We start from the raw sequence: 19,573 nt of genomic DNA, 5'->3' as shown, positions 1-19,573 counted from the left end.
TTCTTTTCAAAGTACGTATCAGCTTTGGTTTGGACAGCATGTGGTGTTGGGGAAGGCAGGGCACTGATGGTAATGTTTCTGTGTATGGCTAACAAGTTATTTCCTGTCCCATCCAGCAGGGAGTCTACTGGAAATAAGATTATCTTATTCCATCATAGTCTGAGAAGCAGTTACTTATAAATGTGTCAGGAACACTAATTAGTGCAAATATGGTATCTGCATCCATTGTGATGACCTGTTAGCCCTCCCTGAAACAAAATACTAGTTGGCAGCCCAGGGAGGGATGGGTGGAGAGCAGGGAGTGGCCTAGTTTGTGGGGTAGAGTTAAAGCCTTCCATCGGAATGAACTTGAGTGTTTGGATGAAGTTTACCCGTGTTCTTTCCTGTTTTGTTTCCCTTGCTTACCTCAGATAACCTCACTTGCAGTTTAGATTGATTTTGTATATAGGTTCTCTGGCGGGGAGGTGGCAGTTCCCCACCCTCACCCCATGCTCTTGACACTTTGGGGGGGGGGTGCTATGCAGCGTGCTTGGGGGTGGGTCTTAATTCCCTGCCCAGGGATCAAACCCAGGCACCCTGCATTGGAAGCATAGAGCCCAAACCACGGGAGAGCCAGGGTCGTCCCTAATGTTTTCTTTACAGGGATATAACTCTTCCTAATTTCTTATGGACACAGACCTTAATTTTGAATTACAATATCAAATTTTTTAATAAAAATTTTACCTAAGAAACCATTTTATTCTTGTTATTTGAGTTAGAATTCTTTGCACCAAATATCATTAATTGTACCTATAACTTAGGTATCCACGAACAAGACAGCTCACTTGCAAAATGTGTAAATTAGAGTTTGCTTTTGTATGCTTTTCTGTTATAGGTTAATGTGTAAAAAGTGAATACACTTGTGCTCTTTAGCTGGGACGGTTTGAAAGTGTTCATTTCCCCCTCTTATTCCGTAGAGCATCATAAGAGTTGTATTCCATGACCGACGACTCCAATATACAGAGCATCAGCAACTTGAAGGTTGGAAGTGGAATCGCCCCGGAGACAGACTCCTCGACTTAGGTACAGGTGGCGTCAGAAGAGCCCATGTTGATACACTAGCCCCACACCGTGTGTGATGAGTGGGGAGCGGTTTGATGTCAGCAGATCCTGTGTGACTTGAGTTGTTTTATAGTTAAAAATGAAGTTGGGGTTTGTGTGTGTGTGTGTGCTTAGTGAAACTGAGCCAGAAATTTTATGAGCTTGAAATCATTTAGATCATTGTTTATTGGCATCAATCCCTCATTTTCTTAATAAAATGAAATAGAAACAAACCATGGTGGGAGAAAGTATGATGCAGAGTAAGTGGGCTTTGAGGTTGAAGTGATTGACCATGGAGAACACTGAAGGAAAAAGGACGGAATAGTTCCATTAGCACACAATCATCTTAGTTGTAACCTTTTAATTAGTTTGTTCCTATGTCACTTCTTTTTAAAATGCAGATATTCCAATGTCCGTGGGAATAATTGACACAAGGACAAATCCAAGCCAGTTAAATGCAGTTGAATTTCTGTGGGATCCTGCAAAACGCACATCTGCTTTCATTCAGGTTTGGAGTTTCCCATTATTACAAGCTCACTAGCCTCTTCGTTCAGAAGGCCGTGGGTGAGACTGAATTCTTGGTGCAGGATCTTATTTTCCTTAAATGCTTATTTGTAAACTGTCTTGTAATGTCTTTTGTATATACAAACATACACTGTTAAATTGGAGTTAATCTACTAAGTTCAACATGTATAGACATTAACATATAGAGACCATCTGATGTGTAAAGCATTATTTAAATACTATGTTTATCACTGGTAGTAACAATAATCAAAACTTCTTGTCAGAATGTATTTCTCTGGAACAAAACCTGTTTTTAAAGGAGATGATTGAAAATGGCACCCCACTCCAGTACTCCCGCCTGGAAAATCCCATGGACGGAGGAGCCTGTTAGGCTGCAGTCCATGGGATTGCTAAGAGTCTGACACAACTGAGCGACTTCACTTTCACTTTTCACTTTCATGCATTGGAGAAGGAAATGGCAGCCCACTCCAGTGCTCTTGCCTGGAGAATCCCAGGGACGGGGGAGCCTGGTGGGCTGCCGTTTATGGGGTTGCACAGAGTCGGACACGACTGAAGTGACTTAGCATAGCATACTATAAAACGGAGAAGGCGATGGCACCCCACTCCAGTACTCTTGCCTGGAAAATCCCATGGACGGAGGAGCCTGGTAGGCTGCAGTCCATGGGGTCGCTAAGAGTCAGACACGACTGAGCCACTTCACTTTCACTTTTCACTTTCATGTATTAGAGAAGGAAATGGCAACCCACTCCAGTGTTCTTGCCTGGAGAATCCCAGGGACAGGGGAGCCTGGTGGGCTGCTGTCTATGGGGTCACACAGAGTCGGACACGACTGAAGTGACTTAGCAGTACACTATAAAAAGTATAGTCTAGCTTTGTTGAAAAATATTTTAACACTGAAAATTTCAAACCCCATAAAAATAAGAGAAGATAATGAATTGTCTGTGTGCCCGTCTCCTGGCTTCTACAGATACTATAATTTCCCCTTTTGTTTCTTGGTGGAATACTATAAAGCAACCCTCGGGCATTTCATTTGACTTGTGAATGCTCAGTTTGTATCTCCTAAGATACTAGTTTTTGAAAAAAACAAATATATAGTATCATTATATATAAAATAAAATCAACAGTAATTCTAATATTCAGTATATTCAAATTTGTCAGTGGTGGAATTAAAGTTTGCTGAGTAGGTGATCTTTATATAGTAAAGGAAGATTGCTTTTAATTGCTGACCAGCCTAAGTAGACTCTGGTTTGTGTGAACTTTAGAGAATCTTGAGTATTTTGCATTTTTGGGTCCTCCAAGCAGTGTCCCCCGTCAGCTAATAGTCAGTAGGGCTGTGTTACTTGTTACTGTCTCATATTGTTCATCTGACAGGGTATGATTATGTGGTGAATGAGAGGGATGTACGAGCTGGCTGTATATCTCAGTGTTAGTGTAGAGATCAGTTTAACCTGGAGTTCTTCGAAGAGGAGACATGTCGCCGTCAGAAATTACTAAAGTCTTGTTACTAACACTGTGCAGTACCCTGGAGCTGTCCCCGAGGTGGCACAGGAAGAGGGGGCAGAAGCGGTGGGAAATGCGTCCACCCTCAGGAGCCTCAGATGGATGCCCGTGGAGCTAGGGATGAGCCTTGTGGACTGTGAAAGTCCCAGGCAAAGTGCCACAGGCTGATGACACAGGAACAGCGGCGAGGTGGCCAGCTGGCTGGGTTTTAGGGTCCTGGCAGTAGAGGACAAACCCTGAGGCTCTGAGTAATGGCGTGAGGGTTCCTGTGGACCGAGCCTGTGCGGGTTCAGGTCCACGGGTCTGGTCTGGGGCGGGGGCGGGGACAGACTCAGGAAGGCCACTGCACCGACGCTGCTCGTCGCCGGAGCCCGTCCTGCCTCAGAGGTGAGGCCCCGAGCAGGCAGTTCAGAGAGCCTCTGCTGCGTCTGGGAAGGGGGCGTCCCCACAGATAGCTGGCTCACAGGTGGGAGTCTGTGAAAGGCTCTGGAGTTTCCCTGTGGCGGGACTTCTGAAAGGCAGCAGGGCTGAAGGGTGACCAGTGGGCAGGACTTGGACCCATTTCAGCTCGAGTCCTCTTCTAGGTACACTGCATCAGCACCGAATTCACTCCCCGGAAGCACGGAGGTGAGAAGGGAGTGCCTTTTAGGATCCAGGTTGACACCTTCAAACAGAATGAAAATGGAGAATACACAGATCACCTACACTCAGCTAGCTGCCAAATCAAAGTTTTTAAGGTGAGAGCTGGAAAGCGGGCTTTGAGTAAGTGAGGCCTGGCGTTGCTTGTAAAAGGTGTGCGTCTGAGGCCTGATAGATGAAAAAGTCTGCTTTGTTTTTAAGCCAAAAGGTGCAGATAGGAAACAAAAAACGGACCGAGAGAAGATGGAGAAGAGAGCCGCGCACGAGAAGGAGAAGTACCAGCCGTCCTATGACACCACGGTCCTCACAGAGGTAATGCGGCGCCACTCCGGCTCTGCGGAGGAGCCGGGCCGTGCCCTCTGGCACCACCTCTGAGGATGAGTTTTGGCCGGGAAGGGTCCGGGAAGATCGGGTGGTCATTGGGCATAATGTTCTTGGTGAAATCTGCGGGGAAAATACTCTTTAAATTGGGGGAGTTTAAGTGATTGGTTTCCTGGGTGGGGTCTGGAATGAAGATGCTGAAATCCCAGTCGGGTCTCGGAAGCAGACTTACTTTAAAATCCCCGAAGTTGGTTAGACATTAAGCCGGGACCCAGAACGTCCGATGTTTGTCATGTCTGGGGTTTTGCATCTTCCTAAAACCTTGGAATCCTGCTGGTCGGATGTTTGTTAAATCGGATGGTGGAGACATAAACAGGGTATTAGATCTTTCTCTGTGTAACGAAAAGACATTGATCCCAATCTTTGGTGTTTGTCCAGATGAGGCTTGAGCCTATAATTGAAGATGCAGTTGAACATGAGCAGAAAAAGTCCAGCAAGCGGACTTTGCCAGCAGACTACGGTGATTCTCTGGCAAAGCGAGGCAGTGTAAGGGGCTTCTGCTTCTCTTTTCATTGTGCAAGAAACCTTGTGCAGTGTTAGATATAGGACCGACTCCCACTGAAACGTAAAGCCAAATTTGTTTTTTGATGTCCTTGTCCTGATTGAATTTGCTTTTGTTTAGACTTCCTGCTTTCTGTTGGTTCCTCACTGAGGACAATTTCCTAAATCTAACACTTTAAAACAAAGTTGACCATATTGGGTGGTTTCGGAGGGGGAAAAAAATGGCACCCAGAACTGTGCTCGCTCCCCGCCTCCTTCCTGTGCTCCTCTCCCTCCCTCTCTCCTTTGCACACACACTCCCTTTATGAGCACTGACATTGACTGAACATTCTTGTAGTAAAATAGTTACTTCCGTGCAATTAAAAAAGGGTTTGTTTTCTCACGTGTGCAAGTGATAAGGAAATGTCATGGATGCTCAGAGGAGCGCTGGCAGCAGCCCGACAGCAGCCTGTGCAGCACTGTGCCCCTCCCGCACGTGGCGCGAGAATGCGCGTGCGCTTTGAAAAGCCTGTTCGGCAGCACTGGTGGAAAAGCGGCCTTGGACTGTGTTAGCCTTTCCTCTTGGCACCTGCACTGTGACCTCACGCTTCGGGCCAGCCTGGGGCACCTGGCTGCACTCAGCCCTGGTTCCCCACCGTGTGTATAGTCCAGGGGGCCCTTGGTTGAATATAAACTTGACCAGCTTAAGAAGAAAGAAGGTCTTTATTTCATATTTCATCAAACAGTTGACAGTGGATTATCCTGTGGTATTAACTTAGATTAGCTCTATACCTGCAGTAAATGGAAACAGAAAACAGTACTTTTTAAAAACAGCTGTCGTCATATGTATTCATGACTACTGTATTCCTCACTGCAGAGTTTGATGACTTTGACCCTTACACGCGCATTGGTAACTAACTGGAGACTAGCGAAGCCACAGCCGCTATCACAGGATTATTATTTCTGAAGTAAAGCATTGACTGGAAATATTTTAAATGCCTCTGTATATAATAAAACTGAAAATGTCCTTCTCTGAGGGGTAAGGGCCCCCACACATGATGCATTTTCTTTAAGTGGGTTTTTTGGATTCATACCACAGGTTGTACGGAACCACCGTATATCCCTTCCCTCAAACGTCCACCCTCCAAGTTTTATGTTTCTGTTCCCCTCATTTCGCAGCTGAAGACACAAATGGTTCTCAGTAAACTTCCTGGGGGGAAAGCCTGGTAACTCGAGTCACTTTCCCCCTCTTGTTGTAAACTAGCTAAAATGAATGGGTTCTGATAATAAATTAAATGTGTTATAGCCCAGAACTAATTTGTAGACAGTAGAACTGTTAAGAATTCATGATTCTTAAGTCTGAAGTATGCAAAATGTCAGCAGATCAGCGGCCTGTCAGCAGATCAGCATGTCTTCCTGGTGTGCATTGCTTGCTGCCCCAGACTGCGTTTGGTTTGGTTTGGTTAAGACTAGGAAGTAGTTAGAGGTCTTCTTGGAAACCTGTTTGTTAAAAACAAGGTACAGATTAATTCCCTAGAAAAGAAAAGTCTGCGGCATTTTGTGTATTTCCTCGAGTGCCCACAAAAGCCAGCCAGCATTCTTACAGCTCTCTGAGAGTGACAGCTGGCTTTCAGTAGGAAGATGCAGACTTACCTGCTGAAGCTGCAGGGTGCCGTGTGAGACAGTCCTGCATAAGCAGAGGCCGCACTGTAGGTTCCCGAGGGCCCGGCACACCCGGGCCCTCCACGTCTCCGTTGGTCTCGACATCTGAGCTGTGTTTCATGGGCTTGGATTTGGGCTGTCAGGGCCTGCGGTCTGCCAATGGGTCCTCATTTTCGGTTCCTCCTGGGGAGGGACTTCGTTCACAGGGCACCAGAGGTGCCACCCTGTGGGTCAGGGTCGGGTATTGCTGGAACCTTGCTGAAGCAGTACCATTGCTTACTTGTAAAGCCAGGGAAGAATGACAAGGTAGAAGAAACACTGAAAATACTCCTTGGTGTGCCTGGACCCTCCTAGGTCGAGACTAAGAAAAACCTAGGAAAAATGCAGGTGGGAGAGTCTTGATGTTTCATCCAGCCTGGCCGTTGAAGAACCTGCGGAGGCCAGTTTGCATTGAGTGCTGGTTTTCCAGTGTTCAGTGAATCGAGTCTCTTAATTATCGGGCAAGTTTCAGATGTCAGTTAACAGCCCTACTTTTCTATGCTAGAAGAATCCAGAGGCGTAAAAGTGAAAAAAGCACGTTGATGGAATTACAGTAAATTTGGTGTACCTGCCTGGAGCTATTGATGGCTTTGTTTCCTCAGTTATATATCTGGCAGTAATTACCAAAGCGGATCTGGGGAGACTCGATAGGAAAAGGTCAAAGCTGTTAAGATGTGCGTGTTACGCTGTGCTGTTGGAGTCTGAACCGGGGACGGTGGTGGAGCAGCAGGACCTGCCGCGTCGTTTGGCCGTGAGCATTTGGCGCCAGCAAGTCAGGAGACGTGTCGGGCGGCTCACAGGGTCTTGTGCTCCTCATTCTGTAGGTGCTGAGGGGGTCCTACTTGGTAAGCTGGAAAGAACAAAGGCCCTGGTTTGAAAAGAGCGGGCATTGTGCAAATGTCATACAGTGAGCTTGGTATGGCACGCCAGCGGTTTAGCATGGCATTGCAGCCAGGTTAGATGGCATTTAGCTGTCAGGTTGATGACAGTTGAAACATCAAGTCTGCAGTCGATTTCCCTGTTTCTGAGGGGCTGCCTAATGGGCAGTTGTGACGAATGTTAAGATTCTGGGACTTTGGTTTTAGGTTTCACCCATGTTACTGATGGGTGTCAGACATGCTGCTGAGCTCCTGTAACCTTTGGGGAGACTTGGTTTCTGTCTTCACGAGCCCTTCAGACTAGTGGTCTTGACTTCACACAAAAGAACTTTAAGAGTACGATTCCCTTGCACATCTTTAGATTGACATCTGAAAGTTTTCATCATAAATTTAAATAGTTGCAAAGGAAATAGTTTTATGACATAGTGAATATTTGTATGTATGGCTTAAGGTGAAGCCAGCACATTACCCTCTAAGTTTGAAAGCTTGGTGGCCCAAATGGTAAGGAATCTGCCTGCAGTGCAGGAGACCCAAGGCAGGAGGCCCAGGTTTGATCCCTGGGTCGGCAAGATCCCCTGGAGGTGGGCATGGCAACCCACTCCAGTATTCTTGCCTGGAAAATTCCATGGTCAGAGGAGCCTGGCTGGCTACAGTCCATGGGGTTGCAAAGAGTCGGACACGACTGAGTGACTAACACTTTCACACTTCTTGATCTCATGTTTTCTCTTTCATTCCCCTTAAATAATTTTGTCCAAATAGGATATACTTTCATGCCTGAAAAACTTAAATCACCCTACTTTTTTACCACAAACTTAATATAAGTTGAAATTTCATTTTTAAAATTTCCTGTAACCATATAAAGCTTAAGTCAGTTGAGGAATTTAAAACATTATTTTTACCAATTTATCAGAATAAAAAATTATATACATTTTGATGAATAATTGCTAAGTATAAAAATAGAATTATTATTGGAAATGTATTTTGGATGATGAGGCTAGAACTTCTTATAACTTCTGTGTAGCTAAGAGAAACCTCGTTTGGATACATAGATTTTTCTTTGCAGCACTATGTCATTCGGGCCCTGGAACTCCTTCTGAGATACCTGCCAGAAATTCCAGTGATCTCTTTTCTGTATGCTCTGATGGATCCAGCTCAGTGTCTGTCAGCTGACAAGATGTCTTCCTGAATTATTTTGAAAGCAAAAAGTTGAAAACCCCTTGACATGTAGAATTGTTTTACAGTCCTGTACTTCCTCAGTGTCCATCCGAGTATCTCTGAATGGTCTTTAGCCCAGTTTTTGGCAGAGTCTCGTGGCCTGCAGCCATGGTGAGAGAGGCGGCCTTTCCGTGTCAGTCCGGAGAAGGTGACGACGACCGTGGACCGTCGTCACCGGGGGTGCAGTCAGGCTTGGAAGGAACCCCGTGGCGTGGGATGGAGCCCTCCACCCTCAGCAGCCGTGGCCTCCAGGCCTGTGCGGCGTGTAGGCTTCAGCGTTGTCAGTGCGTGTGGCTGTGTAGTTAACGTGTCTCCGGATCTTTGACTCTGTATTTGGTCAGAACTGTGAAAAACACTGAAGTCCACTCTGCCCCTTCTAGATGATATGAACACATAGCTAGATGGCTGCAGGCAGTACCCTCTGCGGTTCTGGTGTTGTGACCCTGGGCCCATCTCGTCTTACTCGGGGATGGCTCCACCCGAGAGCGAGGAAGTGCGCGGTGCCGGGGCGCCTGCTCCTTGGGGAGGCGGGCGAGCGCCACAGCCGGCGGGGCAGTCGCGTCCCGTCAGCACACAGGGCTAGGCGGTGCTTCCGAGCCCTTGCTTGCCTCTGCTGCTGTTCAGACCTCGATAGGCACCTCCTGGGGAACGGAGGAGGAGATGGTGGACGTTCTCAAGATCACAATGCAGCGATCCTTAAGCGCACATCTGAAACGCCTTTAGGAAAGTTGGCTGCTGTCCTCAGTCACCTCAGGGCCTGAGAGTAGTCAGGGTCTAGATGCTACAGCAGGTAACATTTTCACTGATGCACATACATGCACGCACACGTGCGCGCGCACACACAGTCAGTCTGACGTGTTTCTGTGAGGTTGCTTGATGAATGTCAGGTGTCTTGTGTTTCATGATCTTGCATTTGGCCAGAGTAGAGAGTGAATTCAAGAATATCTGCCACATCCTGGAGAAGCGAATCATTCATGGATCTTTGTTTCTACCCGCAGTGCTCTCCGTGGCCCGACACCCCCACAGCCTACGTGAACAACAGCCCATCTGCAGCTCCCACCTTCACGTCCCCGCCGCCGAGCGCCTGCAGCGTCCCGGACAGGTAGCGGTGTGCGTGACACGCGCTGGGGCCCCGGGCGGCCTCACTCCTTTAGCTCCTCTCTTAAGTCACGGTGGCCTTTGGGTGTGTGTCTGGGGTACATGGAAATGAGAAACAGTCTGTTGCTGAGCAAAATCGTCTTGTCGTCACCTTCCAGCTTTTTCCTTCCTAGCCCCTGTGCCTCACACACTCAAAGCTGTGCCCCTGTGCCTCACACACTCAAAGCTGTGGGACTCTGAAAAGGGTGTGCTTTCAAGATATCTTCTTTGTGAGATAAAAATAACATTGATGAGGTTCACGGGTAGAGAGAAGAAGACTGAGTTGTTAAGGGGAAACTGACTTGAATAGGTGGTGGTTGTGTTTATGATAAGGTACACTGGTCTTTGATGCTCACCATAGCAAACAAGGATTATTTTCTGCCCTGTTTCTTGCCTCTCCCAGAGACACTAATTTTTTTAAAAATTAAGTCTTTAAACTTAGAGGAAAGACTTCTCACTTGCAAAGGCTTGCTCTGGTTCCAGAAGTGGGCACGGTGGGCTTGGTCTGTCCTCTCTTCTGGCCTGTCAGCAGCAGCACCTGGTGAGTAGTTGGGTCAGAGGGTCCTCACAGGGCGCTTCTTACTGGGAAGGAACGCAACTTTCATAGTAGAGTTAAAACCATAGAGGAACGAATTCCCTGTCAGCCCAGCGGGTAGAGCTCAGCGCTCGTGCTGCAGACCAGGTTCAGTCCCTGGCCAGGAAGGCCTCACAAGTCACATGGTGCAGCCAGAAAAAAAGGAAAACATTCTCATTTTTACACTGCATGCTGACAAGGTCGGACTCAGCTCGGGCTGCTGTAATTAAACACCACGGACTGAGTGGCTTGTAAACGACAGGAGGTCACTCCTTCTGGTCTGAAGGCTGGACGCCCGGTTCCAGGGGCCTGCAGGATGGTCCTGGTGAGCAGTGTCTCCCGGGCTGTGGGCTGCGAGCCTGTGTGTTCCTGTGCTAGCGAGCGAAGTGGAGGAGGCGCACTCCCAGTTCTCCGATCCCTCTCTTGGGGCTCCACTCTCACGGCTCCATCCACTGCTCATCATGTCCCAAAGGGCCCTCCTCCTAATAAACCATCCATCACACTGCAGGACGGTTGTTTTTTGAGGGAACATGAACATTTAGTCTGACAGGGTCTGGTAAGAAAAAGAGAGGGGAAAAAAAAAAGGCCCTTTCCCTGAGGAGATGGATAGATAAGAGGCCAGTTGTCTCCACGTAGGTTACTGTGCTTCAGGAGGAGGAGGTCACTCCTGGACGTGGGACCAGCTTGTTTCCACAGAGGGCACTGAACAGTCTTAGAAAGCTAAGAGGGGAGCGGTGAGATCATGCACACACCAGCTCACCAGATCTTTCCTGGGACCCCACTGTGGTCCCCACACTGTTCGGGGTGCTGTGAGATGAGTGAAGCCCCATCCGGAGGAGCTCAGGCTCCAGTGGGTGGGGGACAGTGAACAGTCGGCATGATGGACCCGAGAACCTGGGGTGCGGGTGCTGAGAAGGGACCCAGAAGGCAAGTGTACCCCCGACGCGGCTGCTCTCACTCTTCCCTGGAAACACAGGATGGCTGCACACACCGGCTCCTTTTGTTGTCCTGAATTTCTCCCTCTTCAATGGCGGATAAATGGATTCATTAAAGGGGTATTATTTTCTATTTTGGCTTAGGTTCATTTAGATCATTTCTTATAGCACATTATTAAAGTAGACTTTATTGCTGTTATTTTCCACTGTTTACCTTACTTGATTCTCATACTTTTTCCCTAACTAAAATGAATGAGAATCCTTCATTTTCTTGGCACCCCTGGAAATGGAGCCCTTGTGTTTCATGAACCTCGACTTTCTTGCTAAACAGATGGAGAGGCTGCAAATGAAACCATCTTCTGGTGTCTTAATCATTTTTTTCTTTTGGCCACATTTGTGTGGTTTGTGAGATTTTAGTTCCCAAACCAGGAGTCAAACCATGGCAGTGAACGCACCAAGTCCTAACGACTAGGCCACCAGGAAACTCCCTCATGTCTTGATCTTATCATCATACTGACTCCCTGATCAGTTGCGCAGACTCTCTTCTTGCATATTTACGTTGCTCTGTCCCACGGCGTTAAATTCACATAGTATCCTTTAATGTCTTAATTAAAAAATATATATAACAATCATCCTTTTCTTCCTTCCTTCCTTATCCCCAGCAATTCTTCTTCCCCAAATCATCAGGGAGATGGAATTCCACAGGCCTCTAGTGAAGTAAGTGTCTTTACCCTAACTTCTCATGCATTCAGGGTCCTGCATCGTGAAGCCTCTGACAGAGATTTGAATCACTGTTCGGGTCACCGGATACTTACACCTCTGCTCTTTGTGGGTGTGTTAAACTTTAAACGTGTAGGAGTTCTGTGTTGTGTTTAAATGTTCTTTATAACATGCCAGTGACTTGGGCGGGTTATTTTTGGTAAGTCTAAATAGTTTCTTCTGTTCAAGTTCATCTTCTTTGTTAATAGCAACTTCAGCCTTCAGCCACGATCCAGGAAACACAGCAGTGGCTGCTCAAAAACAGATTCTCTTCCTACGCAAGACTGTTCTCCAACTTTTTAGGTATGTTTGTGTTTGTGTACATGCACACGTACATAGTTTACTTGTTTCTGTACTAACAGCCGTAATTAAATGTTGGAGCAGAAGCTGTATCCAGAATCATAAGTTGCCCGAGCCTGTGGGGGAGGCCCTGTGTCCCCCAGCGTCCCCAGTGGTGGCATCTTGCAGATCCTTAGTGCAGTATCAGAGCAGGAATCGATGCTGTTTCACCAGGTTTACACGCCCTTGTTTTTACATAGGTATAAATGCTTATGCACAGTTTTGTCACTTTATTAACTCTATGTAAAACACTTTTGGCTTTGCGTAAGTTGCAAAGATAGCGCAGACGTCCCCGTGCGCCCTGCACTCGGCTCGTTCCATAGCTGGGGTTCGGTGTCAAAACCAGGAGCTTGGCTCTGGTGCCACGCGTGCACACGGTGTCCTTGCTGTCACACCTGTAGGCTCGTATAACCACCAGCACCGCTGGAGTCAGGGTACAGAATGTTGACACTGCCACAGGGGTCTCCCTAGCACCCAGTACCCCTCTCCCACCATCCCTAACACCGGGCAGCCATTAATCTGTTTTCTGTCTCCATGATTTTGTCATTTTGAAAACGTTACATAAATGGAATCATACAGTACGTTACCTTTCCTCTCAGCACCACGCCCTCACATCCGTCTAAGATGTTGTATCAGTGGTTCCTCTTCATTGCTGTGTAGCATTACAGGGTAGGGATGTACTCAGATACGGATTTTTACAGACACACGTTTTCTCTTGCCTGGTAAGCTAAGGAAGTATTTAGATGGAACATGAGAAGGGACCAGGCAGTGCTGCTTCCGCTGTGGTGCTGTGGGAAGCCCGCTGGGAGGCACGGTAGTAGCCGGCAGGGGCAGCGTTTCCTAGACATGTGTACCCCTGGGCCCTTTCCCTGCAGAATACTTACTGACGTGGCCCGGCCCAGCTCCTCCTGGGCCACAGTGCAGTGGCAGCTGGCTCTCCCAGCCTTCTAAGAGAGCAGAGCGTGTGCACCCAGCTGCCCAGAGCAAAGCTCGGTCTCCCAAGGAACACGGCTCCTGTCTCATCAGCCCTCTGTTGCTGTGCTTGTGCCACGAGCAGTCACTCCTCAGGCAGCACTTTGTCTCTTTAAAATGAAAGTACTGGGTTTTTTTCTCATTTGCTAGCCGAGATCCACACTTTCATGATTTATCTATGGAAGAGCTACACATTTTTCAGTGTGTGTTGAGGAGGAGCCCCTGGGGTGCTCACAGGGGAGATGGGAAGCCCTGCCAGTGGCGCCAGGGTCCTGTTCTGTGAGACACACGCATGTTGAGGTTGTGTGAGTGGTAGTCACTAGGGCCTGGCCTCCTGCCTTCTGCTTCCCCACAATTGAGAGGTAGGGGAGGCGGCTTCCTGCTCTGAGCCTGTCGGGCACTCAGAGAGGACCGTGTCTGTCCAGCTGTGCGGCGGCGGCTGTGCTCCCAGGTCGCGCCTCTCCACTCGTGTTGGCGGAAGGCCCTGGCAGAGGCGACAGCGCCTGGCTCTGCCCCCCGACTCCAGAGACAGCCCCGTTGGTGCTCTTGCCTCACGGGAGACGTGCTTCTCTGGTCTCTCTTTCAATAACTAGAAAATTATGAGACTTGTAACATTCAAGCCCTCAAAAGTAGATAATAACTCCATTATCTTGTTACATATGTGAGTGGATATTTATTATATGGAAGTCATGCTTTATTTAATCTCGAGGGCATCGTAGTTTCCCCAATAAACTACATCTTGAGCATCAATAAAGGGGGAAAACAAAAGGCTGTAGACACACTCAGACATTAAACAGCCTGCAGAGCTCCTGTGGCACTCCACCAGCTCCAAAGCTGGACGGCCAGCCTCTGTGAGTCTCATTCTCTGCCACTCCCCCCGCCTCCCTTTTCTGTTCTGCTTTAAAGCAAATCCTGGGCACCATGCCATCCATGTACACACCAAATATTTACAGAGGAAATCTTCAGTATAATATGCAGTTCTCTGCCATGCTTTTGTATTAAAATTGGCTTCTGCGGCAGAGTTGTTGTTGGACTATATGTAGCAGGTTACAGAATACAGAGGCCTAATCCCAGCTGTGCTGACAACCTGCTTGCCTTTGGGCAGGTCTGACTTCCATTGCTTCCTTTTGTAAGTTAAAGATTGGCCTGGGTCATCTCACGGTGAACTGTTGGGTCATGATCATGTTAATCCTCGCAAGCACCACTCAGCCAGAGTAGGCCGAGCGGCAGTCCCGCGCTGGGAACAGTCCGCCCTGTCAGCCGCGCTTGTCGCTGCAATTAGCCGGCCTCTGGGCTCCCGAGCTCCTCCTTGACACAGGATGTGAGAGCCGGCATCCTGTGTCTGAAGGACAGGCGTGTGTGTCTGTGTTGTTCACGTGGACGTGTACACGTAAGAGAGCTGCGATGGTTTCGAAGGACACTGAACTGAAGACAGGCGCCGCCAAGCAGCCTGCCCTGCTGGGTCTCCCCCAGTTCCCAGAGAGGATTCTCTCTTTGCTCTTCTCCAGGTGCCGACTTGTTGAAACTGACCAAGGAGGACCTAGTACAAATCTGTGGTGCCGCCGACGGGATCCGGCTCTATAATTCCCTGAAGTCAAGGTAAAACACGGAGTTTAAAAGGAGCTGTTCTGCTTGAAATGAGGCCCTGCCCTTGTTTGTGCGGGGCTGTGGGCAGCTGGGCCACTGTGCGTGCGAGCGGGCTGTGCGCGCGCCTTCAGGCAGGCGCAGATGCGGCGCAGGCACGGAGGGCAGCAGCGGACCCCACACTAGAAATGGGGCCTGCGCGACTGGGCTTGCTGCCAAGAAAACAAGCTTCTTGTTTCGGTCAGCTCTGCAGAATCTGTGGTTTTCAAGGTCATGAGACACTACTGAACAGTTGTTAGAATGTAAACTGTGTTGGCTTTCAAGATCATTTACTGTCGTTGCTATTTCTAGACTTTTGGTGTGAGAATTGCATTAAACTGAATTTTACTGATGTTAAACTGCTGATATAACGTTGAAACTTAAATTCACCAGCATCTATCTGACCATCTCAATGGTTTAGAGTCTGGATCATCAGATTAGACCACCTGTGCTAACCTGTGATAGTTGGTGTGAGGTGTGTGTTTTTATATTCTTATCGGTAAATTGTCTCGTATAATGAAGTAGGCTTGTCAAGTCCTCCTAAGGAACTAGCCCCTAGCGCCCTCGTAGCTGCCCATGCGCAGCGCCTCCCCCGGCTCACGAGCGCTGTCTTCTGGTTGCAGGTCTGTGCGGCCCCGCCTGACCCTCTACGTCTGCCGCGAGCAGCCGGCGCCGCAGGGGCAGCAGCCGGCGGCGGGCGGGGGCGAGAGCGGCAGCGCCACGCCCTTCGGTGGGTATGGTCGGTGGGTATGGGGGGGGTAGGTATGGGCGGGGGTACCCTCTGCTTCCTGTCACTGCCCTGCGGAGTGGGTGGGGGCCGCCTGCTCGAGGCGGCCGCTGAGAGGCAGCGCCCTTCTCAGCTGTTCTGATGAAGTTTCATCTTAAGAGAACGCATGCAGGCCCTGCCCCAGAGCTCCTTATCCCTGTTTGGCTTTCATCAGTAGCTGAGCAGGACCTGCGGAGGCCCGGCTCCCTGCAGGTGTGCTGTCTCGGTGGGGCCCAGGGCTTCTCTGGAGCCAGCAGCCTCCGGGGCCCAGGCCTTCTCTGGAGCCAGCAGCCTCCTGGGCCTGGGGGCCGCTTCCTTAGCCTCTCCTGCACTGTCTTTCACACTGTTGTGAATCCTTTGGGGGACACGTAGCTTTTATTCTTTAAGATAAATTTCCAGTAGTAGGTTTACTGAATCAAAAACTGTGACCTCTTTGGAGTTCTTTTTATATATTGCTAGAAACACTATTTTTGAAAACAGCTTTCTTTTGCTATAATTTATATATCATAAAATCCTTCCATTGCAAGTATACAGTTCAAGGGTAGTATATCCACAATCTGCAGCCATTGCCATCATCCAGTTTTAGTCTCATTGCTCCACAGTGATCCTCTGTGCCCACCTGTACTCTGTTCCTGTTTGCGTTTAATAAAAAATTATAACCACAGATATTTTTGTACAGGTTACTGTTAATTATATGTGTACACATAAATAATATATTTAAATGGGTAGCAAGGGGGAACTACTCATCTTTTTTGTATCTTATTTCTTTAGTACTTTGAAAGGTGTGACCTTCCCATAGATTAGGTGGAAAACAGATCAAAGATGACTGCTTAAAATGCTGTTCGTATTTTTTATTTCAGTTTATCATGCAATCTACTTGGAAGAAATGGTTGCCTCAGAAGTTGCTAGAAAACTTGCGCTGGTGTTTAATATTCCTTTCCACCAAATTAACCAGGTTTACAGACAGGGTCCCACTGGTATTCACATTCTTGTTAGTGATCAGGTAACTGGCATGCCCTTTCCTCCTTTACACTGGTGTTTGCTTTTGTATGTATTGCTGAAGAGCTGTAGGAAAACTCTGGCCTCTTTTGCCAGTACTCATGAGTCAGAGTTGGGAATCAAAATTGGGAGGAATTTATAACCAAAAGTTGAGGTGTCCTGGGTGGCAGAAGGAATGCAGATTAAGGAGAACCACGGCTCAGCGCCCACCAGCTTTGAACTCTGACACCGGTCACTGGGAGACTCCAGGTTCCTGGGGCTTTGACCCTTTTTATGTAAAAGCGAGGCATCTGGATGGGCTTTCCTTTTGTTTTCCTATCTGATGACTGGTTTTAAGAAGCAGGGTAGGAGGGCAGTTCTCCCCGTCCGTGTTCCGTGAGAAGCAAGCAGTGATGGAAACGCAGTTGCAGCAGCTTTTTGTCCATGTATCTGCCCGAGAGCCCGGTGGGGACTGCCCGCTGTGGGCCCACGGGTGCCGGGCCAGAGCGCGGGGACCCCCGTGAGTACGAGGTCAGCACAGGGCATGCCGCGCACCAGGTGTAGGCCCGTGACCTCACACAGCCTTCGTGAAGTGCTGTTTTGACTGTTGGGTCCTGTACTTGTGCAGCCATATATGTGTTTTTATAGTTTTCTCTCACAAATTTTAATCTTTCCTAATCCGTTAAGACACTTGGATATTAATTATACGTTTGCTTTATCCTTCTAGATGGTTCAGAACTTTCAAGATGAGAGTTGTTTTTTATTCTCCACAGTAAAAGGTACTTTGCATGTGTGTGTGTGTCTTGAAATGCTAGAATCATGAAAGATGGCATGCCTGAAATCAGTCATCTCTTGTCTGGCTTTGCAAATGCTGGTTTTACCAATCTTAAGTAAGTTTGAAAAATGAAGTCAGACACTGTCTCGTGACAGAAACAGAAATTAGCAAATAAGAGGAGTCCATCCTTCTGGATGCCTGGAGAAAAATCCCAGTCCATTCAGCCAACATTTCACTGAGCACCTCATGTCAGACACATGCTGTCGGTTCTGGAGAGGTCTTCCCCTGCTCTAGTGGGGAAAGCAAACCAGAAAAAGTCAACAGATGCACGCAAATTACAAAGACGGAGTTTAGCTGCCGTGAAGGAATGGGAAGTGTGGTGCTCATGCACAGGCGTCTGGGCTGGGCACACAAAGCTCTTAGGCCGTCTATGAGGAGCAGCACCCAGGCAGGGCAAGGCTGTCGCAGAGGAAGGAGCTGGGCTGCTCTGGAGGCCTGCGGGCCAGCAAAGCAGGAGCCAAGTCTGGGAGGCGGTGTAGTGGTGGGAGCTTAGACTTTGAAATGCACTGCAAAGTCAGTGATTTGTTTGTAAACAAATGAATAATGTGAGTACGTTTGTCTTTTCTTCCACTGTTGCAACTCTGTAGAGACAGAAGGTGGGAGAAGTGGAGGCGGGAGGTGTCATCTAGGCCAGAGGGGAGGGGGTTCTAGACAGGGACAGGGCCTGCTGAGCCCCACACGGGAGGAGCAGAGGCCGTGACTCTTACAGGAGCAGCTGCGCGGGCGGTGGCCACAGTGGAGGGGAAGGCAGTGTTGAGAGCGCCCCCGACCCTCTTTGGGCTGCTGCGCGTGACTTGGGACAGACGGTCGCTGGGGGTGTCATCAGAGCAGTGGACAAGAAGGCAGCTGGAGCTGGCAAGGTTTCCCACCTCTGGCTAGCAAGCTCAGAAGGCTAAGTGAACATTATCACCCTAGTTAATCAGTGGTGGAAGAACAGTCTCAGAACTGTGTGTGTCAACTGGCCATTTAATAGGAAAAAGTCTGCTTAATGGTAACAATGTATCATAAAACTTTCAGAAGGAAAGGAGACTTGTGGACCATTTGTGTGTGGCAGTTTTTAGTTTTTAAAATCAGTACTTGAAACAACTTGATTAAATATGTCACAGAATTTGAGACCCATTAAAAAATAAGTTTGCAAAAAGTTGAGATTTCATTTTAGGACATGGCAATGTTGAGTTAATTATACCCGCTGGGGCTGGCAGGAGATACTTGGATTTCAGATGTAATTTAACCTTCAGCGTGTCTTTGGTGATTCAAAGCTTTAGAAACAGGTTATGGAGGGAGAGAATGTGAAGAGCAGGCTCAGATGGGGCTCAAGAGACTTCCAGTTAAAGGGTTAGGTTAAAGGAGGGTTTCTTAAATGTCAAGTTATTATGAGAAGAGACCTTTAAGATCTAAATCCAGTCTTAGCAGGAAAGCTGCACCTCAAAGAGCAAGATGTCCTGTCACTTTTTCCTGGTAAGTTACTCAAAAGAGTAGCCGCCCTCTAAGCGAGGGGCTGAACTGAGGGCTTCACCCTGCTGGACATGCCTCAAGCCAGCAAGGTGCCCGCAGGGCTGTTGAGACTGAACTGACCCGCTGCTGTTTTCTGTACACAGCCCTGTTAAGACTAGCACCCTTTCCTCTGTTTTTCATTTTCAAAGCAATAGTGTTTAGTCTGCAGAACTGACACCGTCTGTAACAAGGGCAGTTCAGAGCGTGTGGCTGTGTCCTCTGACGGCAGCACGCGTGTCTAGTGTAAGGCATCACAGGATGCCCCCCCATCTCAGTTCCTGGTTTTAGACGTTTGTCCTTATGACAAATTTAATTTGTTCCTTGATGAATGCGTGCACTGCTTCTCGCCATCTCCTGAGAAACACTAGGCCAGCAGGCAAAGCTAGTGATTATTAATTATTCCAGAAAAGGTGGGTATAAGTACCCAGTTTATTCGATGGTCTCTGCCATGTGCTCAGACAAGCAGCAGAGGGAGTGTGGACATGATGTTTTGGGGCGGGGGGCTGGAGCAGGTTAATCAGCTTTTTTCATCTAGAATACTCAAAGGCACGCTCTGAGCTGGGCTGGGAGGCTGTAGGGTGAGAGCAGTGTTTAATATTTTCTTTCTTTTTTTTTAGAGTTATGTTTTTAGATTTATTTTTAATCAAAGGATACTTGCATTACAATATTGGTTTCATTTCTGCCATAGATCAATATGAACTAGCTCAATTTAGTCTTGATTCTCCAGCCTAGTAAAAAAAAAAAAAAAAAAAAAAAACAAAA

General features: G+C 48.0%; 2 protein-coding genes across 4 annotated transcripts in view; one reads left to right on the top strand and one right to left on the bottom strand.

Moving 5' to 3' along the window:
* Positions 1-19,573, top strand: part of UBP1 (upstream binding protein 1) — a gene marked incomplete at its 5' end in the record, with an annotated part of 48,553 nt that overhangs the window by 27,084 nt on the left and 1,896 nt on the right. The window contains 12 exon segments of the mRNA XM_045163994.1: positions 957-1,062; positions 1,482-1,588; positions 3,690-3,842; positions 3,946-4,056; positions 4,504-4,611; positions 9,398-9,501; positions 11,708-11,762; positions 12,014-12,107; positions 14,624-14,714; positions 15,362-15,468; positions 16,365-16,507; positions 17,210-17,261. Coding sequence (XP_045019929.1) covers positions 957-1,062; positions 1,482-1,588; positions 3,690-3,842; positions 3,946-4,056; positions 4,504-4,611; positions 9,398-9,501; positions 11,708-11,762; positions 12,014-12,107; positions 14,624-14,714; positions 15,362-15,468; positions 16,365-16,507; positions 17,210-17,261 — 1,231 coding nt within the window.
* The window catches only part of FBXL2 (F-box and leucine rich repeat protein 2), an 88,229-nt gene continuing 83,277 nt past the window's right edge, over positions 14,622-19,573 (bottom strand). For 2 of the 3 annotated variants that reach the window (XM_006076081.4, XM_045163996.1), the window contains exon 16: positions 14,622-17,547. The gene's annotated coding sequence lies outside the window, so the exon portion shown is untranslated. Of the gene's footprint in view, positions 19,540-19,573 lie in introns of all 3 variants that reach the window. The other variant, XM_045163995.1, reaches the window with a different exon arrangement.

This window comes from Bubalus bubalis, chromosome 21 (genome assembly GCF_019923935.1).
Source record: "Bubalus bubalis isolate 160015118507 breed Murrah chromosome 21, NDDB_SH_1, whole genome shotgun sequence".
In the NCBI taxonomy this organism is placed as follows: domain Eukaryota; kingdom Metazoa; phylum Chordata; class Mammalia; order Artiodactyla; family Bovidae; genus Bubalus; species Bubalus bubalis.
The sequence above is the reverse complement of the archived record's forward strand: the minus strand, read 5'-3'. Positions and strand labels throughout refer to the sequence as shown.